Source organism: Anolis carolinensis, chromosome 5, assembly GCF_035594765.1.
Source record: "Anolis carolinensis isolate JA03-04 chromosome 5, rAnoCar3.1.pri, whole genome shotgun sequence".
NCBI classification, from domain to species: Eukaryota; Metazoa; Chordata; class Lepidosauria; order Squamata; family Dactyloidae; genus Anolis; species Anolis carolinensis.
In genome coordinates this window covers 203,918,904-203,946,768 of record NC_085845.1, presented here as the reverse complement: position 1 = coordinate 203,946,768, position 27,865 = coordinate 203,918,904, and the positions used below count along the sequence as shown (strand labels likewise).

General features: G+C 43.0%; 1 protein-coding gene across 3 annotated transcripts; it reads left to right on the top strand.

Annotated features, from left to right (window-relative positions):
• tymp (thymidine phosphorylase) lies at positions 1–27,865 on the top strand. Of its 3 annotated transcripts, none has more exons than XM_008122356.3 (10): positions 1–1,377; positions 7,526–7,689; positions 12,659–12,861; positions 13,813–13,911; positions 16,122–16,251; positions 17,313–17,431; positions 18,248–18,410; positions 19,910–20,140; positions 23,467–23,607; positions 25,535–27,865. In XM_008122356.3, exons 2-10 carry the CDS (start codon positions 7,527–7,529, stop codon positions 25,705–25,707), a joined length of 1,422 nt encoding a protein of 473 aa, XP_008120563.2. In that variant the 5' UTR covers positions 1–1,377; position 7,526; the 3' UTR covers positions 25,708–27,865. The 3 variants fall into 3 exon arrangements, with proteins under 3 accessions (XP_008120563.2, XP_062839508.1, XP_008120562.2); XM_008122355.3 differs by lacking the exon at positions 1–1,377 and adding an exon at positions 4,762–5,290; XM_062983438.1 differs by lacking the exons at positions 1–1,377; positions 23,467–23,607 and adding an exon at positions 4,561–5,290.

Genomic DNA, 27,865 nt, shown 5'->3' with positions numbered 1-27,865 from the left:
CTGGCCCATCCTCTGTTTGGATATCAGCCAGCACGCTAACGCCTTAAATCAAGAAATAGTTTTCTATGATCGACAGAGATACTCGCAGGAAAATCCCAGCAAGCAAGAGTCCAAAAGTGGCAGGCTAAAATCTGGAATCTCAATCAGTGGCTGACACCAGATGAGAGACTCTCTCCTGGGCACACAGAAAACGGGGCAACTTGGAAGGTGTTGAACAGACTGCGCTCTGGCACCACGAGAAGCAGAGCCAACCTTAAGAAATGGGGCCACAAAGTGGAGTCCACAACATGCGAATGGGGAGAAGGGCAAACCACAGACCACTGACCACAATGCAGCCTGAGCCCTACCACATACACAATGGAGGACCTTCTTATAGCAATACCAGAGGCACTCAAGTGGACAACTACTGGTCAAAGGACATTGAGTAATATCATGCCAAGTTTTTTAACTTTGTGTTTTAAAATATACTAGCTGTGCCCGGTCACACGTTGCTGTGGTGTTGTCTGGTGTTGTCTGTATTTTATAGGCAGTGTGGAAGAGGCCTAAGTGAGGCCTAACTCTGCCTGTCCCCTGGGCTGAGTGGGTTGCTAGGAGACCAAGTGGGTGGAGCTTAGCCTTCAAACTGGCAGCAATTGGATACAAACAATTATTCTTCTCCCTGTAATTAGGACTTTATTTTTCTTTTCTTTTTGTTGTATCAACCTAGAGGCATGGATGATGGGTTGTGTTGTCAAATTTCGAGGTTGGGAAGCCTTTAGTTTTGTTGTTTTGTCGGTCGCCGGGATTCTATCACTCTTCTATATATATAGATTACAACTGTACCCTCAGTTCGCTTCTGACACGATAGATAAATAAATAACCACTCTCCCATTGATTCATTAACTCAGCTCTAGTTGACAGTGTTGGAAGGGACCCCAAAGGGTCATCTAGTCCGACTGAGTTACGCCATGCCGGAATGGATCACTAAAGCATTCCAAGAAGAGAGCCATTCAGCCTCCGTTTAAAGCTGCATTATTTGACTCTTCCTGTACGTATGCCCCACTCCACCCCACATGGGAAGAGGTCAACCTGACAAACTTGTAAATTGTGAAGTCAAAAGAGGTTAGGAAAGCATATCTGTGGGACTGAGTCCAGGGTGGGAGACAGAGCTGGACAGATTCGACACGGCTTTTCTAAGATCCTTGCAGAAGGTTCACACCCCGAATGCTCAAAAATAAACTTCCTCTTGCAAAGCTTTGTTGTTGGATTCCCAGCCGCTTTCCTCGAAGCGTTTCCTTGTGCCAAGAGGGCAAGGTTCAACAAGCGTGCGGCTTTCTCAGAATGTTATTGCGACAGTCTGTGCCCTGTTTTTGGAGATCCCTGTGATGGCAAAGACAGGTGAGGAGGGGCAGGAGGAACCGGGCGGGTTCGGTTTGGGGAGAAGAGGGTGGAGGGCAGGCTTGGGTTGGGCAACAGTCCAGAAGGAGATTGTGTTGGAAATGTGAAGCTCAGGAGGGGTCTTTTTTTCCATATGTGGTGGACTTGCAAAATTGCAACAACAAAAAAAATTGGAGAATAATACATGGAAAAATTCAAGAAATATTAGGAATAAAATTCCAATTGAAACCAGAATACTTTCTCTTAGGAATGCCAGATTTCGAAATGGATTTAAGCAAAGATATACTTTTCAATTACTTGGTGACAGCGGCTAGAATAATTTATGCTAAAAATTGGACACTGAAAGAAGTCCCCCAGATAGTCCTGATAGCGGCTGAGTTTTTCCTGTTGTTTTTGGTCAATGCGACTGTCACCTGGGATGGCGACATCAATGATCCAAACCTTGTTCTTTTCCACAACTGTGATGTCTGGTGTGTTGTGTTCCAGAACTTTGTCAGTCTGGATTCGGAAGTCCCACAGTATCTTTGCGTGCTCATTCTCCAATACTTTTGCAGGTTTGTGATCCCACCAGTTCTTTGCTGCTGGGAGGTGGGACTTGAGGCATAAGTTCCAATGGATCATTTGCACCACATAGTTGTGCCTCTGTTTGTAGTCTGTGTGTGTGATTCAAAGCACCCCCGACAGATGGCCATCCAGCCTCCATTTAGGCAGAGGCTGGATGGCCATCTGTCGGGGGTGCTTTGAATGCGATTTCCTGCTTCTTGCCAGGGGGTTGGACTGGATGGCCCATGAGGTCTCTTCCAACTCTATTCTATGATTCTATGATTCTATGATTCTTACGCACAGCAGCTGATCCATGGTTTCGTCGGTTTCCTTGCAGAGTCTGCATTTTGGGTCACCAGCTGATTTTTCAATCTTGGCCTGAATTGCCTTTGTCCTGATGTCTTGCTCCTGGGCTGCAAGGATCAGGCCTTCTGTCTCCTTCTTCAGGGTCCCATTCGTGAACCAGAGCCAGGTCTTCTATTATTATTATTATTATTATTATTATTATTATTATTATTATTATTAATTGCCTTTGTCCTGATGTCTTGCTCCTGGGCTGCAAGGATCAGGCCTTCTGTCTCCTTCTTCAGGGTCCCATTCGTGAGCCAGAGCCAGGTCTTCTATTATTATTATTATTATTATTATTATTATTAATGGCCTTTGTTCTGATGTCTTGCTCCTGGGCTGCAAGGATCAGGCCTTCTGTCTCCTTCTTCAGGGTCCCATTCGTGAGCCAGAGCCAGGTCTTCTATTATTATTATTATTATTATTATTATTATTATTATTAATGGCCTTTGTCCTGATGTCTTGCTCCTGGGCTGCAAGGATCAGGCCTTCTGTCTCCTTCTTCAGGGTCCCATTCGTGAACCAGAGCCAGGTCTTCTATTATTATTATTATTATTATTATTATTATTATTATTATTATTATTAATTGCCTTTGTCCTGATGTCTTGCTCCTGGGCTGCAAGGATCAGGCCTTCTGTCTCCTTCTTCAGGGTCCCATTCGTGAGCCAGAGCCAGGTCTTCTATTATTATTATTATTATTATTATTATTATTATTATTATTATTATTAATTGCCTTTGTCCTGATGTCTTGCTCCTGGGCTGCAAGGATCAGGCCTTCTGTCTCCTTCTTCAGGGTCCCATTCGTGAGCCAGAGCCAGGTCTTCTATTATTATTATTATTATTATTATTATTATTATTATTATTATTAATTGCCTTTGTCCTGATGTCTTGCTCCTGGGCTGCAAGGATCAGGCCTTCTGTCTCCTTCTTCAGGGTCCCATTCGTGAACCAGAGCCAGGTCTTCTATTATTATTATTATTATTATTATTATTATTAATTGCCTTTGTCCTGATGTCTTGCTCCTGGGCTGCAAGGATCAGGCCTTCTGTCTCCTTCTTCAGGGTCCCATTCGTGAGCCAGAGCCAGGTCTTCTATTATTATTATTATTATTATTATTATTATTATTATTATTATTAATTGCCTTTGTCCTGATGTCTTGCTCCTGGGCTGCAAGGATCAGGCCTTCTGTCTCCTTCTTCAGGGTCCCATTCGTGAGCCAGAGCCAGGTCTTCTATTATTATTATTATTATTATTATTATTATTAATTGCCTTTGTCCTGATGTCTTGCTCCTGGGCTGCAAGGATCAGGCCTTCTGTCTCCTTCTTCAGGGTCCCATTCGTGAACCAGAGCCAGGTCTTCTATTATTATTATTATTATTATTATTATTATTATTAATTGCCTTTGTCCTGATGTCTTGCTCCTGGGCTGCAAGGATCAGGCCTTCTGTCTCCTTCTTCAGGGTCCCATTCGTGAGCCAGAGCCAGGTCTTCTATTATTATTATTATTATTATTATTATTATTAATGGCCTTTGTCCTGATGTCTTGCTCCTGGGCTGCAAGGATCAGGCCTTCTGTCTCCTTCTTCAGGGTCCCATTCGTGAACCAGAGCCAGGTCTTCTATTATTATTATTATTATTATTATTATTATTATTATTATTATTATTATTATTATTATTATTAATGGCCTTTGTCCTGATGTCTTGCTCCTGGGCTGCAAGGATCAGGCCTTCTGTCTCCTTCTTCAGGGTCCCATTCGTGAGCCAGAGCCAGGTCTTCTCCTGATCAGCTTTTCCTTCAATTTTGTCAAGGAACTTTCCATGCAATGTTTTGTTGTGCCAGCTGTCAGCTCTAGATTGTAGTGTGGGTTTCTTGTACTGGTTTTCCTAACAACAGGAAAAACTCAGCTGCTATCAGGACCTCAAGATTGAACTTCAAAGACTCTGGCAGAAGCCAGTGCAGGTGGTCCTGGTGGTGATTGTCACATTGGGTGCCATTCCAAAAGATCTCAACCAGCATTTGGAAACAATAGACATTGACAAAATTACGATCTGCCAACTGCAAAAGGCCACCCGACTGGGATCTGCGGGCATCATCCGAAAATACATCACACAGTCCTAGACACTTGGGAAATGTTCAACTTGTGATTTTGTGATACGAAATCCATCATATCTATCTTGTTTGCTGTGTCATACAATAATAATAAAAATAATTTAAATTTTTTGACTTCTTCTTTTCTTTGGGTACATGTTAAATCTCTTAATTGTAGTCCATCTTTCCCTTTTTGTAAGTCTAGTAATTTAGTTCAAAATCCTAAACTTGGTAAGACTCTTTAATATACTTCTCAAATTGTAACCAGTCAGTCATTTTTAGACCTTTAACATTATTCTTCTTTAGTAAACATGTTAACTTGTCCATATCCTTTATTTCCATGACTTTATTTAGCTACTAGCTATGCCCGGCCACGCGTTGCTGTGGTTTATGGGAATCTTAGGAGTTTATTTTTTTTTTTTTGCTGTATCAACCTAGAGGCATGGATGAGGGGTTGTGCTGTCAATTTTCGAGGTTGTGGGGTGTTTAGTTTTGTTGTTTTGTTGGTCGCCGGGATTCCATCACTCTTTTATATATATAGAATGTCTCTTTAGTTGGTAAATTTTCTGTTTTCCATTCCTTTGCGAGATTTTGAGGTCTTTGGTGCAAAAGCCGTGGGGATGACTCCCCTGCCATGTCTTGTTTATTTATTTGGGTGGTAAAGGTTGTCAAAGGGTTTCCGTGTCATGACTGGTTTGTCCTCCAGTGAACTGGGAGGGATGGGGGTGTGTTTGATAAGCTGGTGGGACGGAGACCAACTGGGAGAGTTGAAAGAGTGACAGACGGAGAGACAGGAGGAAGGAAGGAAGGAAAGAAGGAGAGAAAAAGAGAAGAGAGGAGATGTGCCTTTTCCGTCCTGGTGCCTTCTGGATCTCCTTCCACTAGTAGCCTCCCAGTTTGGAGAGAGAGCCACCAGTCAACTCCCAGCATCATCTGGTAAGTCTGCAGACAAAGGTTCTTTAGAGGAGGAATCTGTCCTGCAATTCCTTGCTATAAATTTTATAGGAGCTCTAGATTGGTGTTATGGCTATTATTGTTATTATTTCTGATTGAGATACAAAGTGCCGGCTCCCAACATCAAACAACAACAACAACAACAATTTATTTTTTGTATCTTGCCACCATCTCCCCAAAATGACTCGGGGCAGCTCGCATGGGGCCAAGCCCAAAAAACAAACGTAAACAAGACTAAAAGCATATGTAAACAATCTCAACAACAGATACAAAAGCAGATTAAAACACAATAAGCAGATTAAACACAATAAAGCAAATTAAAACGCCATAATAGCAATATAACTCAGACATAATAATAATAATAATAATAATAATAATAATAATAATAATAATAATAATAATAACAACCTTATTTTTATACCCCGGCCCATCTCCCCGAAGGGATTTGGGGCGGCTTACATGGGGCCTTGCCCAATAAAACAATCAAATATCAATGATACAACAATAAAACAATTATACCAATAAAACTCAATTATCAGTAAAACAATTGATAAAATCGACATAAAGCATACAATATTAAAACAGGAGACTAATTCATAAAATAGTGAAAATACAATTTAAAATCTGTAGTGTATGCATATTAAAACAGAATGAAATACAGTAGAGTCTCACTAATCCAAGCCTCGCTTATCCAAGCCTCTGGATTATCCAAGCCATTTTTGCAGTCAATGTTTTCAATATATCGTGATATTTTGGTGCTAAATTCGTAAATACAGTAATTGCTACATAGCATTACTGAGTATTGAACTACTTTTTCTGTCAAATTTGTTGTATAACATGATGTTTTGGTGCTTAATTTGTAAAATCATAACCTAATTTGATGTTTAATAGGCTTTTCCTTAATCATCCTTATTATCCAAGATATTCGCTTATCCAAACTTCTGCCAGCCCGTTTAGCTTGGATAAGTGAGACTCTACTGTCTACGAGTCGGTTAAAATCACTTTAAACACTTTGAAACACTTACTGTATGAGAATGAAAGGATCCCTGAAGGCCATCCAGTCCATCCTTCGAGAATGTAAGTCTCCTGCAGCTAAATGACCCCGAATAGAGAGAAAGCATGAATCTTAAATCACCCTGACTAGAAAGCAAGGACTTAAAAAAGAATCTTAAAAAAGCCTGATAATGGAGTTTGAAAGGTCCCTAAAAGGTCATCTAGTCCAACCTCTGCCGGGATCTGCAGCTAAAGGGCCTGGAATTTAGGGTTTCCAGTCTCTCCAGTATCGAACTGCTCTTGCCTTCATTACGTTCTCCCTAATAAATTTTATTCCTGTGATGTGAATCCGTTGCTTCGGGACTGGTTTCTGGAGACATGAGAGCACACATGATGCCGTGCTTTTGGTGTGGACTTGTGATTCTTGGAGGCCATGTGACATACAGTTGGAGAGAAGCCCCAAGGCTGGGTGGGCAGACCTTGACCTTTTCATTTACGTTTCAAAATTTAAAAAAAACCACAGTCAATTATTCCTCCTACAAGCTTCTTTGAACATTTTAAATTTGCAAGGAACAGCGGAATGCAAACCATAGCCTCATAACCTTTGAGGATGCCTGCCATAGATGTGGGCGAAAAGTCAGGAGAGAATGCTTCTGGAACATGGCCATACCTCACAACCTCTGAGGATGCCTGCCATAGATGTGGGCGAAACGTCAGGAGAGAATGCTTCTGAAACATGGCCATACCTCACAACCTCTGAGGATGCCTGCCATAGATGTGGGCGAAACGTCAGGAGAGAATGCTTCTGGAACATGGCCATACCTCACAACCTCTGAGGATGCCTGCCATAGATGTGGGCGAAAAGTCAGGAGAGAATGCTTCTGGAACATGGCCATACCTCACAACCTCTGAGGATGCCTGCCATAGATGTGGGCAAAACGTCAGGAGAGAATGCTTCTGAAACATGGCCAGACAGCCCGGAAAACACACAACGACCCTGTGATTCTGGCCATGAAAGCCTTCAACAACACAATGGCTTGTTTTTCAAAAGGAAGCCCATATATTGGCCATTTCCTGCTGGCTTGCTTGCTTTTTTATTTCTTTCCTTCCTGCCTTTGCATGTGGTGGACTGCAAACCCCAACATTCTTGCACTGAGCAGGGACTGCTGGGGTTTGCAATTCCTTACATTGCTGATGTGTTTGTATGTCATCTTGCCATTGCAGGATGCAGCCTTATGGAGCCATGGACCCCAATGTGAGCAGCAGCAGCAGACCCAGCATGCTGGACATCATCCAGAAGAAGCGGGACGGCAAGAAGCTGCAGGAGGAGGAAATTGGCTATTTTGTGAAGGCCGTGACCCAAGGAGAGTTGCGAGATGCACAAATTGGTGAGGAAAATCAATGGCGAGGCATCTATAGATGGGATGAGTGTTGTGGTAATCTCTGAGCAGTTAGACTCCATTTAACCCTCTCTGGGGGAGATGCCACCAAAAATCAGCAGAGTAGCAAAAGCAAAGCTTTCAAATGCAGCAGTTACTTACAGGGGGTAAACAAGAGAAGCCTTTGACCATTTAGGATTGCAATGGACTGCAGAGTCTCAGTAAAAGTTCAAAAAGTATTTATTCAGGTAAAAAGAACTCAATTGTAGATAGAAAGGCTTGGGAGCTGTCTAGTCTACTCTAGACTGGTTTCTAAGGAAAATAAGAAAGGAAAAATAACAAACATCTAAATAGTTATATCTTGCCAGGAGAGATGGCGAGATGCTTCTTGTTAGCTTGAAGAACAAAGGGAGAAGAGACTGAACCAAAATGGTTCCAACCTCATGGTCCAGTTTATTGGGGCCATAAACGACATTCTGACCAATGGAAAGTTAGTGTCCCTAAAGATTCATATTTCTACTAACTTCAAAGTAAAGGATGTGACGTAAACAGGATAGGGTGAAACACAACAAAGCGTATCTAGGCTTGCTTGGGAAACAGGGAAAGGATTCCCTCAATCTAACTCTATCATCTATCTAACTACATTTAGACTTGAGTAGTCCAGGGTGATTCCCAACAATGAGGCCAGAAGGATAAGTCCTAAAATGAGGAGCAATGGGGTGGAAAACATACCCTCTTATTTATCTTGATTTCGCAGCGATGCTCCCATTTTCTCAGTTGGTTTATTATAGAGCAATTTAAAGCAGCACTGGACAGTGAGATCCAAGCTGTGAGTTAGGCCTGGTGAGAATACAAGCCAATAATTTCCAGAATATAACTCACCAGGTTGAAGCAGAAGACCACCGAGGAAAATTTATTTAATTTCAACTGAAAGTGATGCCAGCCTGTGATAGTTCACCAAAATAGACTGGGATCCATAACACAGCAAAGCATGCACTTTTATACAGCTCTAGTTTTGAATTTCCTGCCTCCCACCCACCGGCCAGCTCTGTGCTGATTGGCTCTGACATCACATTGCTTAAGTCGCGTTAACTGACTGTCTGTTCAGGGTTCCATACTTCGCACTTTAACAACACAATTGTTCAATGCTAAGGCTTCCCTATCTGCGCAGGGCTCCATACTTCGCAGTTTAACAACACAACCGTTCAATGCTAAGGCTTCCCGTCTGCACAGGGTTCCATACTTCGCAGTTTAACAACACAACCGTTCAATGCTAAGGCTTCCCTATCTGCGCAGGGCTCCATACTTCGCAGTTTAACAACACAACCGTTCAATGCTAAGGCTTCCCGTCTGCACAGGGTTCCATACTTCGCCCTTTAACAACACAACCGTTCAATGCTAAGGCTTCCCTGTCTGCGCAGGGTTCCATACTTCGCACTTTAACAACACAACCGTTCAATGCTAAGGCTTCCCTGTCTGCGCAGGGTTCCATACTTCGCCCTTTAACAACACAACCGTTCAATGCTAAGGCTTCCCCGTCTGCGCAGGGTTCCATACTTCGCCCTTTAACAACACAACCGTTCAATGCTAAGGCTTCCCTGTCTGCGCAGGGTTCCATACTTCGCCCTTTAACAACACAACCGTTCAATGCTAAGGCTTCCCCGTCTGCGCAGGGTTCCATACTTCGCCCTTTAACAACACAACCGTTCAATGCTAAGGCTTCCCTGTCTGCGCAGGGTTCCATACTTCGCACTTTAACAACACAACCGTTCAATGCTAAGGCTTCCTCGTCTGCGCAGGGTTCCATACTTCGCCCTTTAACAACACAACCGTTCAATGCTAAGGCTTCCTCGTCTGCGCAGGATTCCATACTTCGCACTTTAACAACACAACCGTTCAATGCTAAGGCTTCCCCGTCTGCGCAGGGTTCCATACTTCACACTTTAACAATACAACCGTTCAATGCTAAGGCTTCCTCGTCTGCGCAGGGTTCCATACTTCGCCCTTTAACAACACAACCGTTCAATGCTAAGGCTTCCCCGTCTGCGCAGGGTTCCATACTTCACACTTTAACAATACAACCGTTCAATGCTAAAGCTTCCCCATCTGCGCAGGGTTCCATACTTCGCCCTTTAACAACACAACCGTTCAATGCTAAGGCTTCCCCGTCTGCGCAGGGTTCCATACTTCGCACTTTAACAACACAACCGTTCAATGCTAAGGCTTCCTGCCAAATGGAACTCACTGTAGAGGAGAGTCTACTGAGCAAGCCAGGAGCTGCCACAGGCCAGCACTGCCGTCTGTTGAGAAGTTACGAAGGTGGAGGCATTACTTTTCATTCAACCCTTGTATGCTGGGTTACATCTGATTTAACAGCAGTTTCTATGGAAGGGATATGGTAGTCTCAGCAGACCCTAAACTGAGTATGAAACAACAGTTTGATGTAGCAGTTTAAAAAGCCAATGTGATTCTAGGCTGCATCAAGAGGAATATAGTATCCAGAATGAGATACAGTGGCATCTTCTCTTTTGCTTAAAACCCCCAGGCCTCTCCATCACCCTCAGGCCTCGCTCTCTCTCCTCTATAAACTATATTTTATCCCACTTTAATTCCTATAAATCTATTAAAACATGTTTTATTTTACTTCTGGGACAGAAAACATGGACCTTTACCTGACCTAGGTCAGGAGGCAAATTATCCAGCTATTGTTTCGTATTGAGAAATGGCTCCAAGGTTGGCTCAAAACAAAGGAGACTTTGGGTCATTGCCACATCCTTTATCTGGCTGGCCTGGAAATAAGATGTAATAATCATGATTAGACATTCAAAGCCAAAACCTAAATTTATCTATTCCTTGCTGAACTTTTATTGGGGTTGTTGTATGTTTTCTAGGCTGTCTGGCCATGTTCCAGAAGTATTCTCACCTGATGTTTCACCCACATCTATGGCATGCATCCCCAGAGGTTGTGAGGTATGGAGAAATCATTTAAAAGAACAGGGTATAGCTCACAACCTCTGAGGATGCCTGCCATAGATGTGGGCGAAACGTCAGGAGAGAATACTTCTGGAACGTGGCCAGACAGCCCAGGCCCGGGCTGTGGCACAGGCTGGAGAGCAAGCCAGCTGCAACCAGCTGCAATGAATCACTCTGACCAGGAGGTCATGAGTTCGAGGCCCGTTCGGAGCCTATGTTTGTCTTGTCTTTGTTCTATGTTAAAAGGCATTGAATGTTTGGCTATATGTGTAATGTGATCCGCCCTGAGTCCCCTTCGGGGTGAGAAGGACGGAATATAAATGCTGTAAATAAATAAATAAATAAATAAATAAATAAATAAATAAATAAATAAACATGGCCATACAGCCCAGAAAACACACAACAACCCTGTGATCCTGGCCATGAAAGCCTTCGACAACACATTGAACTTTTATTCTGCCTTATTCTTAAATGTACTGAAATAAGAAACTAAACTGTCTGAAGTCAGTCAGGAATGCTTCTCAGCCTCAGGCAAAGAAATTAACAAAAGATATCAATAGCTCCTTAATAGGCACCTTTGTTTACCCAGCCAAGTCAAGACTACAGAGATCAGATTCCACTGTTTTCCAGGGCTTGGGTCTCACAGTCCCATCATCCCCACCCTGGACTCTTCACACTGGAACAGTGGACCTGGTTGTATAAAAATTGTTGTGCAGAGCGTATGCTCTCTTAGGCTTGTAATTTTGGAGCTGGAGCTCGCAAGCATCACATCTTGGCCAGGATACAATTAAAAAACCTCTGTCTTTGCTTCACTTGTGAATTTTTAATCTGGAACTTTGGTTATCTGATCTCTGTTATGGTTGGCATAGCTCACCAGGCCGTTCCCTCTCATTTTATAAATACAGTGTTTCCTCACTATTTTGCAGTTCTCTTTTCACGGATTCGTTGTTTCACGGTTTTTCAATAAACTCTAAAAGAATATTATAAATCATAAAAAATTACAATTTACAGCCTAACAAAGGGAGGAAGGAGAAGCCGAAGGGAGAGAAAAGGAGCCCAAGCGGCAACGGGAGGAGAAGGTGGCGATTTATCAACACGCAATTGGTAGATAAAGACTTAAAACAGTGTACTGTACAACTACTAAAATAATGTATAAATATTAAAATAAATATAGCGTTCCTACTTCGTGGATTTTTACTTATTGTGGGTGGTCCTGGAACGTAACCCCCACGGTAAGTAAGGGAACACTGTAAAGTATTGGGTTGTTGTATGTCTTGTTGGCCATGTTCCAGAAGTATTCTCTCCTGACGTTTTGCCCACATCTATGGCAGGCATTCTCAGAGGCTGGGAGGCATGGATAAACTAGGCAAGGAAGGTTTATATATATCTGTGGAGAGTCATTAGCCCCAAGGACGGCTAATGACTCTGAACAAAGGATGCCCCCCAGGCAAGAGACAAACCTTTCCAATGCTAATTAAGGTGATTACCTGAAACATTAGCGCTGGCTTCCAACTGACAAAGGACTCTCCACAGATATATATTTACCTTCCTTGCCTAGTTTATCCATGCCTCACAGCCTCTGAGAATGCCTGACATAGATGTGGGCGAAACGTCAGGAGAGAATACTTCTGGAACATGGCCACACAGCCCGAAAGACAAACAACAACCCTGTGATCCCGGCCATGAAAGCCTTTGACAACACTGTAAAGTATTTATTGTGGTTTATATTCCATATCATGACTGCGTAGCCCTTGGGTTCTATTGCAATTCTAGGATTCTAGGACACCACCCAAACATTAGGAAGAACTTCCTGACAGTAAGAGCAGTAGTGGAATTGGTTGCCTCAAAGTGCAGTCTAGTCTCCTTCTCTGGAGATCTTTAAGCAGAGGTTGGATGGCCGCCTGTTGGGAGTGCTTTGATTGTATCTTCCTACAGAAGGGGGTAGGAATGAATGACCCCTTGGAGTCTCTTCCAGTTCTTGCCTTCTATGACCCTGTGACTGCAGGAGCGATGCTGATGGCCACCTGGCTGAAGGGCATGGAGCCGGAGGAGACACTGGCATTGACCCGGGAGATGGCCACCTCGGGGAGAGTCCTGAAGTGGCCAGAGAAATGGCGGGGGCTGCTGGTGGACAAGCACTCCACGGGGGGCGTGGGGGACAAGGTCAGCCTGCCCCTGGCCCCCGCCCTGGCCGCCTGTGGGTGCAAGGTGAGTCCCAAAGGCTTCCAAGCTTTCCGGTTCTGGGGTCATGTTAACAAAACACTCATCGGATCAAATTGGCTACTTTGCTTACGGCTTTAGGCTGTCCAAGTGGTATTTGAACCACAGTAGGGAAAAAAATGCTTGTTTGTATTACATCTCCCAGAATCCCCTAGCCAGCATGCTAGGATGAAAAAAACAAGACTAGATCTCAGAAGAAGAAATGGAATCGAATGAGTATGGACATATCACTTTCTCATAGTGCTACATCTACAAAATTGTGTATTTGGAATGGAACCTAGAGAAGTTGTTGTTGTTGTTGTTGTTCTTCTTCTTCCTATTATTTTCCTCTTTTAAGAATGGAAAGCAGAATCTTCATCATATCATATATCCTTAATTAAGAACTGGATTAACAGCACCAGAGTTAAGATACCACTCTTTCTGGGATCGTTTGTCCATATATTCTTCATTTAAAACCTGGATTAAAAGCATCAGAATTATGATACCACTCTTTCTGGGATCCTTTCTCTTCTAGTGGCTGTCTCTCTCCCCACATGCCACGTACAGACAAAATAAACCAAAATCAGCCTTTTTCAGCAGCCAATGTTTGGTTGTGCTATGAAAAAAAATCGTGGTGGAGCCCATGTCATCACAGGCGTCCAAACCAGCCAAATCAACCAAAGACCATTTTTGAAAATGAATCCATGCACAACCCTACTAACAACCAGCACCCTTTGGCAAAGAAAGCTAAAGCCTTTGTAAAACTACAATTCCCTGGTTTTCATAAAACTGAGCCATGGGGTCAAATTGAATTCACTCCACAGTGTAGATGCACCCAAGAAAGACACTTTCCCAAGGTTAATCTCCATCTTGGTGCCCAGGTCTTCTTCTGTCTAGAAAGAAAGCTCTCTGGACGGACAGTCTTTCTTTCTCGTAACTGTTACTTTTTCTGTTGACCAGGTGCCCATGATCAGCGGGAGAGGCCTGGGCCACACTGGAGGCACACTGGACAAGCTGGAGTCCATCCCCGGATTCAGAGTTTCCCAGAGTCCAGAACAGGTGCGTGAGTTGCTCAGTGTGGAATCAATGAGCCCAACTGGATCTGTGTAGCAAGCAGACAGCAGATCTCCTTCTCTGGAGGTTTTTAAGCAGAAGCCAGATGGCCATCTGTTGGGAGGGCTTGAATTGAGTCTTCCTGGTTGGCAGAAGTGGGTTGGACTGGATAGCTTTTAGTGAGACCATTCCAACTCTAATGTAATATGGATTACTTGGGAATCTGATTAAGTTTTTGGCATAGAGCTTGGATGGCCATCTATTGCGCTTCTAGACTGCAGTGACACCTCAAACCACACTGAAGTCCCAGACTATGAGCAAAGCAAGCTGTTTATTGAAGAATATATGTAAGCAGAAGCAAATCAAAGTTCAAAATCAATGAAACAAAGTCTTAGTCCATCAGGTACAAGATACTTGAGAATCTTGAAGCAAGGGTCCATGGAAATCAAACACAAGAATCAACTTCAACAAGGTATCAAAATTACTCCAAGGTACAGGATCAAAACTGGAATAAATAACAGGATCTTTAACTGGAACAAGAAATCCAAACTGCAAGGCTTTCAGGAACAATGACTTGGTAATCCAAAATCCTCAGGAGCAATAACAGGAATTGAAACAAAACTCAAGATATAAGGCTACAGAAACTTGAATGAAAACCACAGGAACATGAAACAGGATTCCACGAAGCATTAAACAAGAGTCCATGAAACAGGCATGAAACATGGGCCCATGAAACAGGAACAACACTCGCGATGAGCAAAGTTACCATCTCTGAAAATCTCTCTCCGAAGCAGTTCTTCTTAAAGCTGAAATCAAGGTCTCTTTCCGTAGGAAGTTTGTTCAAAACCTTTTCTCATTAACAGCCATCTGCTGCGTCTCAAAACCTCCCTTTCTTGTCTCTGTTGACAGAAAGCTTTCTTTCTGTCAACTTTGTTAGTCTTATCAGAACTGAAATGCCCATCTGGCAAGGGAAAGTTTGACTTTGACTCTCCCAAGGAATGAGATTTAAGCTGCCTGCTTGAAACCATAGTGTGCCTGTTCCCAGAATCCTCAGGGGCAGCAACATCCTCTAGCTCTGGCTGTCCAAGAACAGCAGGCTCATCTGGCTGCATGGGAAACCTAGGCCCCAACCCAGAGTCTTCTGACAGGTCAGGTGCAGGTGCAATCACAGGCTGATCAGGCCCAACCCAAGGCTCACAAGGCTCACCTGACAGCTCAGGTACAGGCAGGGCTACAGCACTATCTTTCAGGAAGCTTGGTTTGTGTCTTCCTACCTCCAGGAGTTGGACTGGAGCGACTCTGAGGCTTTCTTTCAATTTTATTGGAATACTAGCTGTGCCCTGCCACGCGTTGCTGTGGCCCATTGGAATTGCACTGAATAGCTCCGATTTTGGGGGTTTTTTAGGCCCTGTGTGACATGATATTTTGTGGTTTCAACCTTGAGGCACGGATGATGGATTGTGTTGTGAAATTTCGAGGTTGGGGGGTGTTTAGTTTTGTTGTTTTGCTCGGTGCCAGGATTCCATCACTCTTTTATATATAGAGATGCTGCCTCAGAGTCTGGTGGACTCTCCTGTCAGGTATTTCTTCAACCTGAAGCAGAGTTTCTCTCTTCAAACCTCCAAGCAATATTAAAGTACTGCCTGTAGTATGTGAGCAATACTTGCAATAAACAGCAAATGTAGGAGCCTCTTTCCACGGGAAGGCTTTATCTTTTGATGCTGCTATTTACAGTATTCACAGCTCTCTCTAGAATCCTCCAATTCACCATGCACCATCACATCACCCAACCCACAACTTACTCTGTGGGTGTTCTTATATACGTTTGCATGATGCAATGTTCCATTCATGCTTTCATTATCTGATGAAGACCTAACTTCAGGGTTTCATTCTCCTGATGCTGAGTCAGTGTATAACTGTGACTTAGCACTTGCAATACTTAAAGTAAACCAGCATTTTATCTTCAAAATAGGTTACCATACTTTAAGACTCCAACATCGCCTTCTCTGGAGGCTTTTAAACAGAGCCTGGATGGTCATCTCTTGGGAAAGCTTGGAATGTGTTTTCCTGCCTGGCAGACTGGATGGTCCTTGTGGTCCCTTCCCATTCTAGGATTGTTTTCTATGTGTCCTCCTGACTGGCAGAATGGGGTTGCAGGAGATGGTCCTTGGAGTCTATAATTCTCTTTGATAGCCCGGTCTTTTGTTCCTCCTCAGATGAAGAAGATCCTGCAGAAGGCTGGCTGCTGCATCGTGGAGCAGAGCCAGGAGCTGGTCCCGGCAGACAAGATCCTCTATGCCCTGAGGGACGTCACGGCCACCGTGGACAGCGTGCCTCTCGCCACCGGTAGGGATGCAGAGGAGAGGAAGGTCACTTTTGTCAGAACAGCACAGGCTCTATATATATAGGCTTACCCTGTTTCCCCTAAAATAAGACATCCCCAAAAAATAAGACCTAGTAGAGGTTTTGCTGAATTGCTAAATATAAGGCCTCCCCCGAAAGTAAGACCTAGCAAAGTTTTTGTTTGGAAGCATGCCCAACGAACAGAACACCAGAGAATGCAGGATTGGTAAATGTACGTACCATAGATTGTTGTACATGGAAATAATGGTAGTAACAAGAAATTCTTGATAGGATTCACAGTTTGTCTGGTTATGCTGGCTTGTGATAACAACTACTGTACATCTATATATATAAAAGGGTAATGGAATCACGGCACCGGACAAAACAACTAAACGAAATGCCCCACAACCTCGAAAATTGACAGCACAACCTCTCATCCACACCTCTACGTTCATACAACAAAAAGAAAAGACAAATAAAGTCCTAGCCACAGCAACGCGTGGCCGGGCACAGCTAGGTATATAATAAACGTATATAATAAACAGTATATAATGCCTGCCATAGATGTGGGCGAAACGTCAGGAAAGAATACTTCTGGAACATGGCCACACAGCCCAAAAGACATACAACAACCCTGTTCATTTTTTTGTTCATCAATAAATGTAAATTCTTCTTCATGGAAAAATAAGACATCCCCTGAAAATAAGACCTAGAGCATCTTTGGGAGCAAAAATTAATATAAGACACTGTCTTATTTTCGGGTAAACACGGTAGCATTCAAACATTTTGCTTGGTATAATTCCATTGGCCCACAGGACCCTTGCCCTTACTATCCGAATACCAATTCACATGAGAATGATCTTAGACTCCAGTGGCATTCATAGTTGTAGACTGAACTCCCTTTTGCATCAAAATATGATAAACAATAATGGTCCAATATAAGAGTTGAAAACAGTATGTATATTAGAGCTCCATATACATATCACATTATCCAAAATATAACTATGTCCTCTGAACTATGTCCACATCGAGTCTCCATCCATTATTCATTTTTGGGGTTGCAGGTTCCATCCTGAGTAAGAAGGTGGCTGAGAACCTCTCTGCTTTGGTTCTGGATGTCAAGATTGGGAACGGTGCTGTCTTCCCGACCCTTGAGAGCGCCCAGCAGCTGGCCGAGAGCTTGGTGAGTTGGATGGAAAAGGGCAGAAAGCCAAGCAGATGCCCTTCAGATCTTTGTGGACTTTGCGGAAAACACTGCCTAAATTCTAGGTTGCATCAATGGAATGAAAGTGTCCAGATTAAGGAAAGGAGTATTGCCATTTGATTCCACTCTGGCCAATCTCATTTGGAATACAGTGTCCATTTCTAGTTGTCCAGAACTTTGATTTCGCTTTGGTCACACCTCCTCTGGGTCCAATTCCGGGCATCACAATTCACGAAAACCATTGCAAATCTGGAATGTGTCCAGGACAAGGCAATCAAGGCTGTGAAAGATCAAGACTAAGGGGAACAGTTGAGAGAGCTGAGTATGTTTAACTAGGAACCCCAACATGATAAGCAGAGGCTGGGTGGCCATCTCTTGGGAGGGCATGGATTGTGCCTTCCTGCCTAGTAGAAATGGGGTTGGACTAGATAGCCTTCATTCTGGGCACCACAATCCAAGAAGACATTGAGAAGCAGGAAAGACGTGGCAGAAGTGGGTTGGACAAAGCAACTTTTGAGTTTTCTCCCAACTCTAGGATTCTACCTCCTTCCTAAAGTATAAGTGGACCTCTTTCCTTTTCAAGGTACATCTAAGAATCAACTTGCTCTCATGATCGTGGAAGCCACCAGGCAATCCAACCCCATGATTACCTATGTGTTCCCTACTACGAGCTCCAAGAGAAAGGCTCCCATGCTTCAACCTTTCTGGTTTTTTAGGATGAAGGGGTCAACTGGCTGTCTTTCGCTGCTCCAAGTCCAAATATTCTGCCTAAAGCTCTCTCTGTGTGTCTTGCAGGTGTCAGTCGGGACCCAGCTGGGAATAAACACCGTTGCTATCTTCAGCAAGATGGACAGCCCTCTTGGGCGCCGGGTGGGCAATTCCTTGGAGGTGCTTGAGTCCCTGGAGTGCCTGGATGGAGGGGGGCCCACGGACCTCCGCGAGTTGGTGACCACGTTAGGTATGTCTAAACCCTTTGATGGTTGATGGGCATGGTTGTATCCATTGAGCTAGGAGGACCTGGAGCTTCTAACCCAACTCCTAGGATGCTCTGGGTTTGAGATCTAGGGGTGAGAACTTGTGATGTCCCCAGGAGAGGCCCTCATCATGGCTTAATGGGCATTTTGGACCATGGATGTCCCCTAACATAGTTCCTTGCTCTAGCCACTACACACACTGGCATTTCCCTGCCCTTTGGAGGATAGTGTTGTGGCTCAGCCTTTGCCTTTGTGTGATTCTGATGTGCCTTTGCATGACTCTGATGAAGATTCTGGGTTATATGTGCATAATGATGGGATTCAGGATGAATTTGGAGATGACTCTGTTGCTGGGAATTATAGGAGCGTTCCAGCTGTGGGAAATGAAGAGCAGGGAGTTGTTCCCATGGGAATAAATCATGTTGTTGTTTCTAATGAGGAATTTCAGGTGTAGGGAGTAGAAAGGGAGGATAGCGCTTTGCCACCTGATAATGAGCTCAGTGGCCTTGACTCTGGGGATCTCGATCGGGCTACGAGACTGGAATGTAGAGGGTTGCGGAGAAGCCGTCTCATAGCCAATAAACGAGAGTTCAAAGGGCAAAGGAATTTATTTATTTATTTATTTACAGTATTTATATTCTGCCCTTCTCACCCCAAAGGGGACTCAGGGCGGATCACATTATGTACATATAGGGCAAACATTCAATGCCCATAAACACATCGAGACAGAGACAACAGACAGACAGACGCAGAGGCAATTTAACCTTCTCCTGAGGGGATGTTCGATTCTGGCCACAGGAGGGAGCAGCTGCTTCATCATCCACTCTGACGGCACTTCCTCACTTCCTCATTCCAACGTTGTAAATTAGTTAAACTTGCCTCCCCACTTTTTATAAGTGGTACCTTATTTCCTACTTGATAGATGCAACTATCTTTCGGGTTGCTAGGTCAGCAACGAGCAGGGGCTATTTTTTATCTTTAATTGACGGGTGCTCACCCTGCCACGGGCTGGCCTCGAACTCATGACCTCATGGTCAGAGTGATTTATTGCAGCAGGTGTTTACCAGCCTGCGCCACAGCCATGCCTTTATGTCATGTTTTTAAAACAGTCTGCTCACAGAGAGATCTCTGTTAATGCAACTCCATCGCTTGATCTAGAAGCAAGTTTGCTTTCCTGTAATATCTCGTGGATATATTCTGTTTGCTGGGACTTTTGGCTTCCATGTAAAGGACCTTGTTCTATGCTCTATGTTTCTATGGACTTATTGCTTACAGCCTTGGTTTTGTACCTATCTTTTGGAACTGATCTTTTACCCTTTTATGAACTATCTTTTGCCTATTCTAAATAAACTACAAAAGACTACTTCCTGTGTGTAGCTTGGTGTCTTCTGCAAGGTGAAGCTGACCTGAGGTGCGACTGTTTGGCTGGAGAGATACATCCAAGCACTGCCCTCCCACTTGCTCTCCGTCCATTTCTTTGCAGGAGGAACCTTGTTGTGGCAATGTGGGAGAGCTCCCTCTGTGTCTCAGGGCTCTGCTCGCATTGCCAAAGCCTTGGACGATGGCTCAGCCCTGGGCGCCTTCCGGGCTATGCTCCAGGCCCAAGGGGTGGACGCCAACACAGCCAAGGCCCTGTGCCATGGGACTGAAGAACAGAGGCTCCAGGTTCTGGGAAGTCCTCGGGTCCAGACGGCGCTGGTGGCTCATTGCGATGGTAAGAAGGACAGAGAAGGGCCATGTCAGACCCTTTGACAATAATGTGACCTGTTTCTCTCATTGGTGAGAACGTGGACCTAAAATGTCTTGTTGATAGAATTATAGAGTTGGAAGTGATGCCCAAAGGCCATCCAGTTCAAGCTCCTTCTCCCTGGCAGGAACATGCAATCCAAGACTTACAAACTTCCAAAGAAGGAGACTCCACTGGACTCAAATCCAGCAGTATTTTCCACTGTGAAAAAGCTCTTACTGTCTGGAAGTTCTTCCTAATGCTTAGGTGGAATCCCTTTTCCTGCCATCTGGATCCATAGCTCCGGTGTGCCCTAGTCTCCAGAGCAGCAGAAAACAAGCTGGAATTGCATTGGCCCTTTTCACTGCTGCATCTCACTGTTGTCTCATGTTCGGTTTGCGGTCCACTAAGACTCTGAGATCCCTTCTGCAGGGACTGTTTCAAGCCAGGTGCCCCCCATCCTATATGTGTGCATTTCATTTTTATTGCATTTTCTTCCTGTTAAGATTCATTTTGTGAGTTTAGGCCCATCTCTCTAATCTGTTCCATTCATTTTAGTTCCTTATCCTGTCTTCTGAGGTATTTATTTACAGAATTTATATTCCGCCCTTCTTTCTCACCCCGAAGGGGACTCAGGGCGGATCACATTATATACATATAGGGCAAACATTCAATGCCCATATACACATAGAACTGAGACATAGACAGATGCAGAGGCAATTTAACCTTCTCCTGAGGGGATGTTCGATTCTGGCCACAGGGGGAGCAGCTGCTTCATTTATTTATTTATTTATTTACAGCATTTATATTCCGCCCTTCTTTCTCACTGTCAGGACCCAGGCTGCAGAGCACCAATAACCTTACACAGAGGCCAGAATCTATCTAATATCTTTATTAAAGAAATATATAAAGTCAATAAAAACAAGTGAAGAATATAGTTCAGAAGCAGACCTTTCAGATGAGGTCAATTATAGTCCATAAATGTATTGTCCAATATAAGATATTAGAGTTCAAAGTTTTAATCCACTTGACCGAAACACACACTTTGCCAAGCAATAGTGTGGGGAAATGACAGAGTCTTTAAAGTCCAATGGAGCTTGACAACAAGGCTGGAAAATAAACTTGATTCTTGGCTAGATCAAAGACTTGGAACGAGGCAAACATGAAGCATGAAGCATGAAGCAAGGTCCGTGGCAAAACGCGAAACAAGGCAGGCTTGGAACTTGATCCGGGAAGCAAGGAACTGGGGTTACGAAGTCCACACACGATCTCTCTCCTCAAGCTGATCAAATGACTCTGCAAGGTTCCCCTTGCGGCAAAACCCCTATATAGGGTCTCGTTTTCCCGCCAACAGAACACTTCCCTAGAGAACGAGAAGCGAAACCCAACTCTGTCCAGATGCAAGACTCCTTAGAATTTCCCAAGGGAAGCAGACCTAATCATCTAGTTGTTTGGCAGCGATTCTCAGGCTCCGGCGATTAGCCTCTCTGACTCCTCTATCTCTATTATAATTGTCCCTCCGGGGAAACGGGGGGGAATTCTGCCCAAGGCCTGTTTGGCTGAATTCTTGAGGGCAAACATCCTCCAGGTGGAGAGGCTCCGGCTCTGGTTGAAACGGCGGAAATCCCATGTTTTCCTCTTCGTCTGCCACCATAGTACTAGGAACAGGACTACAAGGCCCATGAGTAATCACACTCACCCCGAAGGGGACTCAGGGCGGTCACATTACACATATAAGGCAAACATTCAATGCCTTTTAACATAGAACAAAGACAAGACAAACATAGGCTCCGAGCGGGCCTCGAACTCATGACCTCCTGGTCAGAGTGATTCATTGCAGTGATTCATTGCAGCTGCTCTCCAGCCTGCCCCACAGCCTGAGCCCCTTCATCATCCACTGTGACTGCACTTCCTCATTCCAACGTCGTAAATTAGTTAAATTTGCCACTTTATAAGTGGCACCTTATTTCCTACTTGATAGATGCAACTATCTTTCGGGTTGCTAGGTCAGCAACGAGCAGGGGCTATTATTTATTTTTTTAATTGATGGGTGCTCACCCTTCCACGGGCTGGCCTCGAACTCATGACCTCATGGTCAGAGTGATTTATTGCAGCAGGCTGCTCACCAGCCTGCGCCACAGCCCGGCCCCTACCAGTTATCCCTACCAGTTTGGTCCCATCTCCAAATTTGATCACCATGTCCTCCATTTCATTGTCCAAGTCATTAATAAAGATGTTGAATAGCCCTGAAAGACTCAGGGCAGGAGCCTCTTTACAGAACCCCATTGGTCCCTTCTCTCCGGAAGGAAGGAAGGAAGGAAGGAAGGAAGGAAGGAAGGAAGGAAGGAAGGAAGAGCCATTGGACAGAAGCACCTTTTGGGTTTGTCCAGTTAACCCATTCCCAATCCAAATGGCAGCACTGTTTACTCCACATTTTACTATTAGCTTCTTTATGGAAATGTTATAGAGAACTTTGTCAAAGGCCTTACTAAAATGAAGATATGCAACATCCAGCAAGGCTTCAAAAAAGTCCTCCATGGTGCTCTTGCAAGCAAACTAGTCAAATGTGGGCTAGGCAATGTTACTTTTAGGTTGGTTCGCTACAGAGGCTGGATGGCCATCTGTCCAGGGTGCTTTGATTGTGCCTTTTCTGCATAGCAGGGGGTTCGTCCAGATGACCCATGTGGTCTTCTTCCAACTCTATGATTCATTACCAAGCTTGTACCTCTATCCAAAAAAAGAGATAAGGCTTTTCTGGCATGAGTTCCTGTCCGAGTAATTTGCAGCACAGCAGTAGTTGGATGGAATCAGTGGAACGCAGAACAAAGTGACATCAGAGACGATGGTAAAACTATATACAAAGTTTTACTGTAAGCAGTAATAATCAAGACAAACAGACTTGCAGACAATAGACACAGGACTTGACTCAACACCTAGGCAGACAGCACTCGACTCAACTCAGAACTGAACGCAATCAGCAATGCACACATACTTGTGTCTGGATACTCCCTGTTCCAGCCACACATCAAGGACATCACAGTTTCTTAGTAATTAACTCTTTCCAGACTATGTTACACTTTGGATGATGCAATCAGTATGCAATACAGGCAAGACACAAATTGCATTTAAACACTACCAATACACAAATCCCACATTAACAGTTCCTTCTGAGAAACCCATGTTGACTTTCTGTGAGTCTGGTATTCCTTTCTTAGTGCCAAGAGATTGTCTCGCTAAAGATCAGCTCCAGCATCTTTCCTGGTCTCCATGCTGCTCCAGCAGAACCCAATTGTCCTCCTTCCCTTTCTCGGCAGGGACCGTCCATCAGATCCTTGCAATGCCCATTGCTCAGGTGCTCCATGCTTTGGGGGCCGGTCGCACGAAAGAAGGCCAGCGGATCCAGCACCAGGTTGGGGCTGAGCTTCTGGTCTCTGTGGGAGAACGAGTGAGGAAAGGTGAGCTCTAGCACCTCAAGGGGAGAGAGATGCTGGATCTTGACTTTGCTGTGAAGAGTAAGGGTTCATCTGCCTTGTAGAATTAATGCATCTTGATCCCACTTGGACTGCCATGTGTTGTGGTAATCTCTGAGCGGTTAGACTCAATTTAACCCTCTCTGGGGGAGAGTCCACCAAAATCAGCAGAGTAGCAAAAGCAAAAGCTTTCCAATACAGCAGTTACTTACACGGGGTGAGCAAAGAGAAGCCTTTGACCATTTAGGATTGCAATGGACTTCAGAGTCTCAATAAAAGTTCAAAAAGTATTTATTCAGGTAAAAAGAACTCCATTGTAGATAGAAAGGTTTGGGAGCTGTCTAGACTACTCTAGACTGGTTTCTAAGGAAAAATAAGAAAGGAAAAATAACAAACATCTAAATAGTTACATCTTGTCAGAAGAACAAAGGGAGAAGAGTGAACCAAAATGGTTCCAGCCTCATGGTCCAGTTTATTGGGGCCATAAAAGACATTCTGACCAATGGGAAGTTAGTGTCCCTAAAGATTCACATTTCTACTAACTTCAAAGTAAGAGATGTGATGTAAACAGGATAGAGTGAAACACAGTAAAACCTGTCTAGGCATGCTTTGGAAACAGGGAAAGGATTCCCTCAATCTAACTATCATCTATCTAACTACATCTAGACTTGAGTATTCCAGGGTGATTCCCAACACCATGGCTCCCTTTTATCCACATCAATCCACTTACTAATAAATTACCCTCTATCCTGTTATCTTATTTTATTAATAATGCTCATCTACTCGTTTATCCAAAAACCCGCCAGATCTAAGTGTGGTTTAAATCTGCTCATACAAATTTAGAGCTGATCAATAGTTTCCAACATTCGTTTCCACAAATTATATTTTATTTTGCTTTATTTGTAAAAATAAGCATATTTTTTCTTAGCTGCCAATGGAAACTGGGAAGTGTTATATGCAGGAAATAGATGTATATCAGCTAACAATTATACTACTAATTTCCAAAGTGTACATTCTGTATATACCGTATATACTCGAGTATAAGCCAACCCGAATATAAGCCGAGGCATCTAATTTTATCACAAAAAAACCTGGGAAAACATTGACTCCAGTATAAGCCGAGGGTGGTAAATTTCAGAAATAAAAACAGGTACCAATAAAATTACATTAATTGAGGCATCAGTACGTTAAATGTTTTTGAATATTTACATAAAGCTCAAATTTAAGATAAGATTGTCCAACTCTGATCCAATCATTATTCTCATCTTCTTCAGTGTAAATGTGCTTATGTATCCTTTTAATAATAATAGAGTAAAATAATACATGTAATAATAATAATAATAATAATACAGGAAAATAATACATGTAGTAATAAATAGAGTAAAATAATAAATATAATAATAATAATAATAATAATAATAATAATAATAATAATAATAAGATCAGAGTGAAAGAATACATGTATTATTAATAATAATAAAAATAGAGTAAAATAATTAATGTACCATATATTCTCGAGTATAAGCTGACCCAAATATAAGCCAACCAGGACCCTCACACGAGTATAAGCTGAGGTGGGCTTTTTCAATCTTAAAAAAAGGGCTGAAAAACTAGGCTTATACTCGAGTATATATAGTAATTCTATAATGACATGTATCTACCTTGCAGAATGGATGCAGTTTGACACTACTTGTGCCATGGCTCAATGCTATGGAATCCACGCAGTTGTAGTTTTGCAAGGTCTTTAGCCTTCTCTGCCAAAGAGCACTGGAGCCTCGCCAAACTACAACTCCCATGATAGCATAGCATTGAGCCATGGCAGTTGAAGTGATGCTAAACTGCATTAATTCTGTGGAGTCAAGAGCACCTTTCCTGGCCCAGATTTTGGGTTAATCACTTTCCTCTTTCCTAGGAATGCCATGGATCTGGATCCATTGTGTCAGCCTTGAATTAAGCGATGCCAACCGAAGCACCCTCCAGAGTGCTCTCATCATAAAGGACACGGAGCCCTTTGTCCCTGGACCGAAGGTGGTGAAAACCCTTCTCCCAAAAGTGTCAGAGGTCCCCAGAAAAACAGGCACTTAGGATTCCCCTGGATTTGCAGTTATAGACACAAATGACATCTACAATATGCATGCTTCCACTGCACCCCTCTGCTCTTCCCCTGCCTCTGTGCTTTTCAAATCAAGCACACTGGATCACTTTCAGCCAAGAGCCTGTGGGTGTTCACTGTTTATTTTTTAAAAAACATTTTAATTCAAGTTTCATAAGTGTTATACATACCCTGTTTCCCCTAAAATAAGACATCCCCAGAAAATAAGACCTAGTAGAGGTTTTATTGAATTGCTAAATATAAGGCCTCCCCCGAAAGTAAGACCTAGCAAAGCTTTTGTTTGGAAGCATGCCCAACGAACAGAACACTAGAGCATGCAGGATCGGTAACTGTAAGTACCATAGAGTGTTGTACATGGAAATATAGGTAGTAACAAGAAATTCTTGATAGGATTCAGTTTGTCTGGTTATGCTGGTTTGTGATAACAACTACTGTACAGTATATAATAAATGTTCATTTTTTGTTCAACAATAAATGTGAATTCTTCTTCATGGAAAAATAAGACATCCCCTGAAAATAAGACTTAGCACATCTTTGGGAGCAAAAATTAATATAAGACACTGTCTTATTTTTGGGGAAACACGGTAGTTAAAAGGATAAGGGGAGATGGGTATCGTGAGGAAGGAAAGGTAAGGAGTTGGGTTTAGAGATGGAAAGAGGTAGTAGGGAGGCCAGATTGGGAAGATAATGGTAGGGTAATGGGAGTGGGAAGAGGGATGGGGCGTTAGGAATGAAAGTCTTTTGGGTCTTCCGTATTTTTACTTTTTATGGTTAAATAGACCTTTGTTGTTTTAATTCTTTTATTTCTTGGTCTCCTTCGTGTATTCTTTTCTCTGGTACTCCTTTTTGTTTACTTATCCTTTGTTTTCTTTTTGTAGTCTTCGTATATTTTCCAGCTAGTCATTTTTAACGGTTTTCCTCTGTTTACTTTCATTAAGTAAGTTAATCTGACCATATCATAAATTTCGTCTAATTTTTCTAACCAGAGATCTTCTAATTTCCAGTATCTAGCAAAGGCTATCCTTCATTTTGATTAAAAAATGTTATACTCTCTTTTAATCCAAGAAGATAAAATTCTGGCTTCATTGGGAATTTTTTTTCCGGATTTTTTGTGTTTCCTCATCTAACACAAAAATATTTCCTCATATTTTCTTCCAATATTTTGTTGTTTCTGGGCAGGTCCACCAGGCATGGTAATAAGTCCATGTTTCTTATTTCCAGCATTTGATCTGAGTGTTTTTATACATTATTCCTAATGTTTTTTGGTGTAATGCTGTTCACTGTTTATTATTGTTACGAGTTATTTACAGCTACTCACATTCAGACTGTCATGTGGAAGAGAATGATCAAAGGCATGCTTGGCAGTTATAAATCATAGCTTATCTTTGTGTTGACACCCCAGACATTGTATCTGTCTGACTTGACAGGATGTGTCATTCCGGCCTGGCCTCTCTAAGCACTGAGTGATCTTGAAAAAATAAAACTTTATTTATAGCCCACCCTATCTCCCCAAAGGGACTCAGGGTTGCTTACAACAAAATAAACAACGGCAAACATTCAGTGCCGACAGCAGTTGTGAAGAAGTGTATGATTATATTTTGTTTATAGATTATATGTGTATTTAATTTTGTTTAAACAGTCAGGTTTGGCTAAGTTTAAAATGGTGAGTATTTGAATTGATATTATGTATGGGGGAAGGTAGCCATCTTAGAATGCTAGAACAGGTTACCATAGCAACAGGGGCGGAGCCAACCGCCGCCTGGAAAGGAAAAGGGGGAATATTTTAAAACCCAGGGGCAGTCTGTGATTTTCTAGTCACAGGGAAGGATCTGATTCTTGTGTGGAGAATCAGGCTGGCTTAAATAGGAAGATTTGAGTCAGATTTAGGTTAGACCAGACTAGGCAAGTTAGGTGATTTGTCTAGGGTCAGTTATAGAGTCTGTGAATTAGGGAACATTAATCCCAGGGGATCCAGGAGGATCAGGGTTTAGTGTAATCCAGAGAAAGAAGTATTTTGAAAGTTTGACCACCTCATATCTGTTTGTAACCATTAAGTGAAGTGCCTTTAATAAGTTATATGAAACCATCAAGCTCTGTACCTGCAATAAACTTGTTTTGATTTTATTCTAA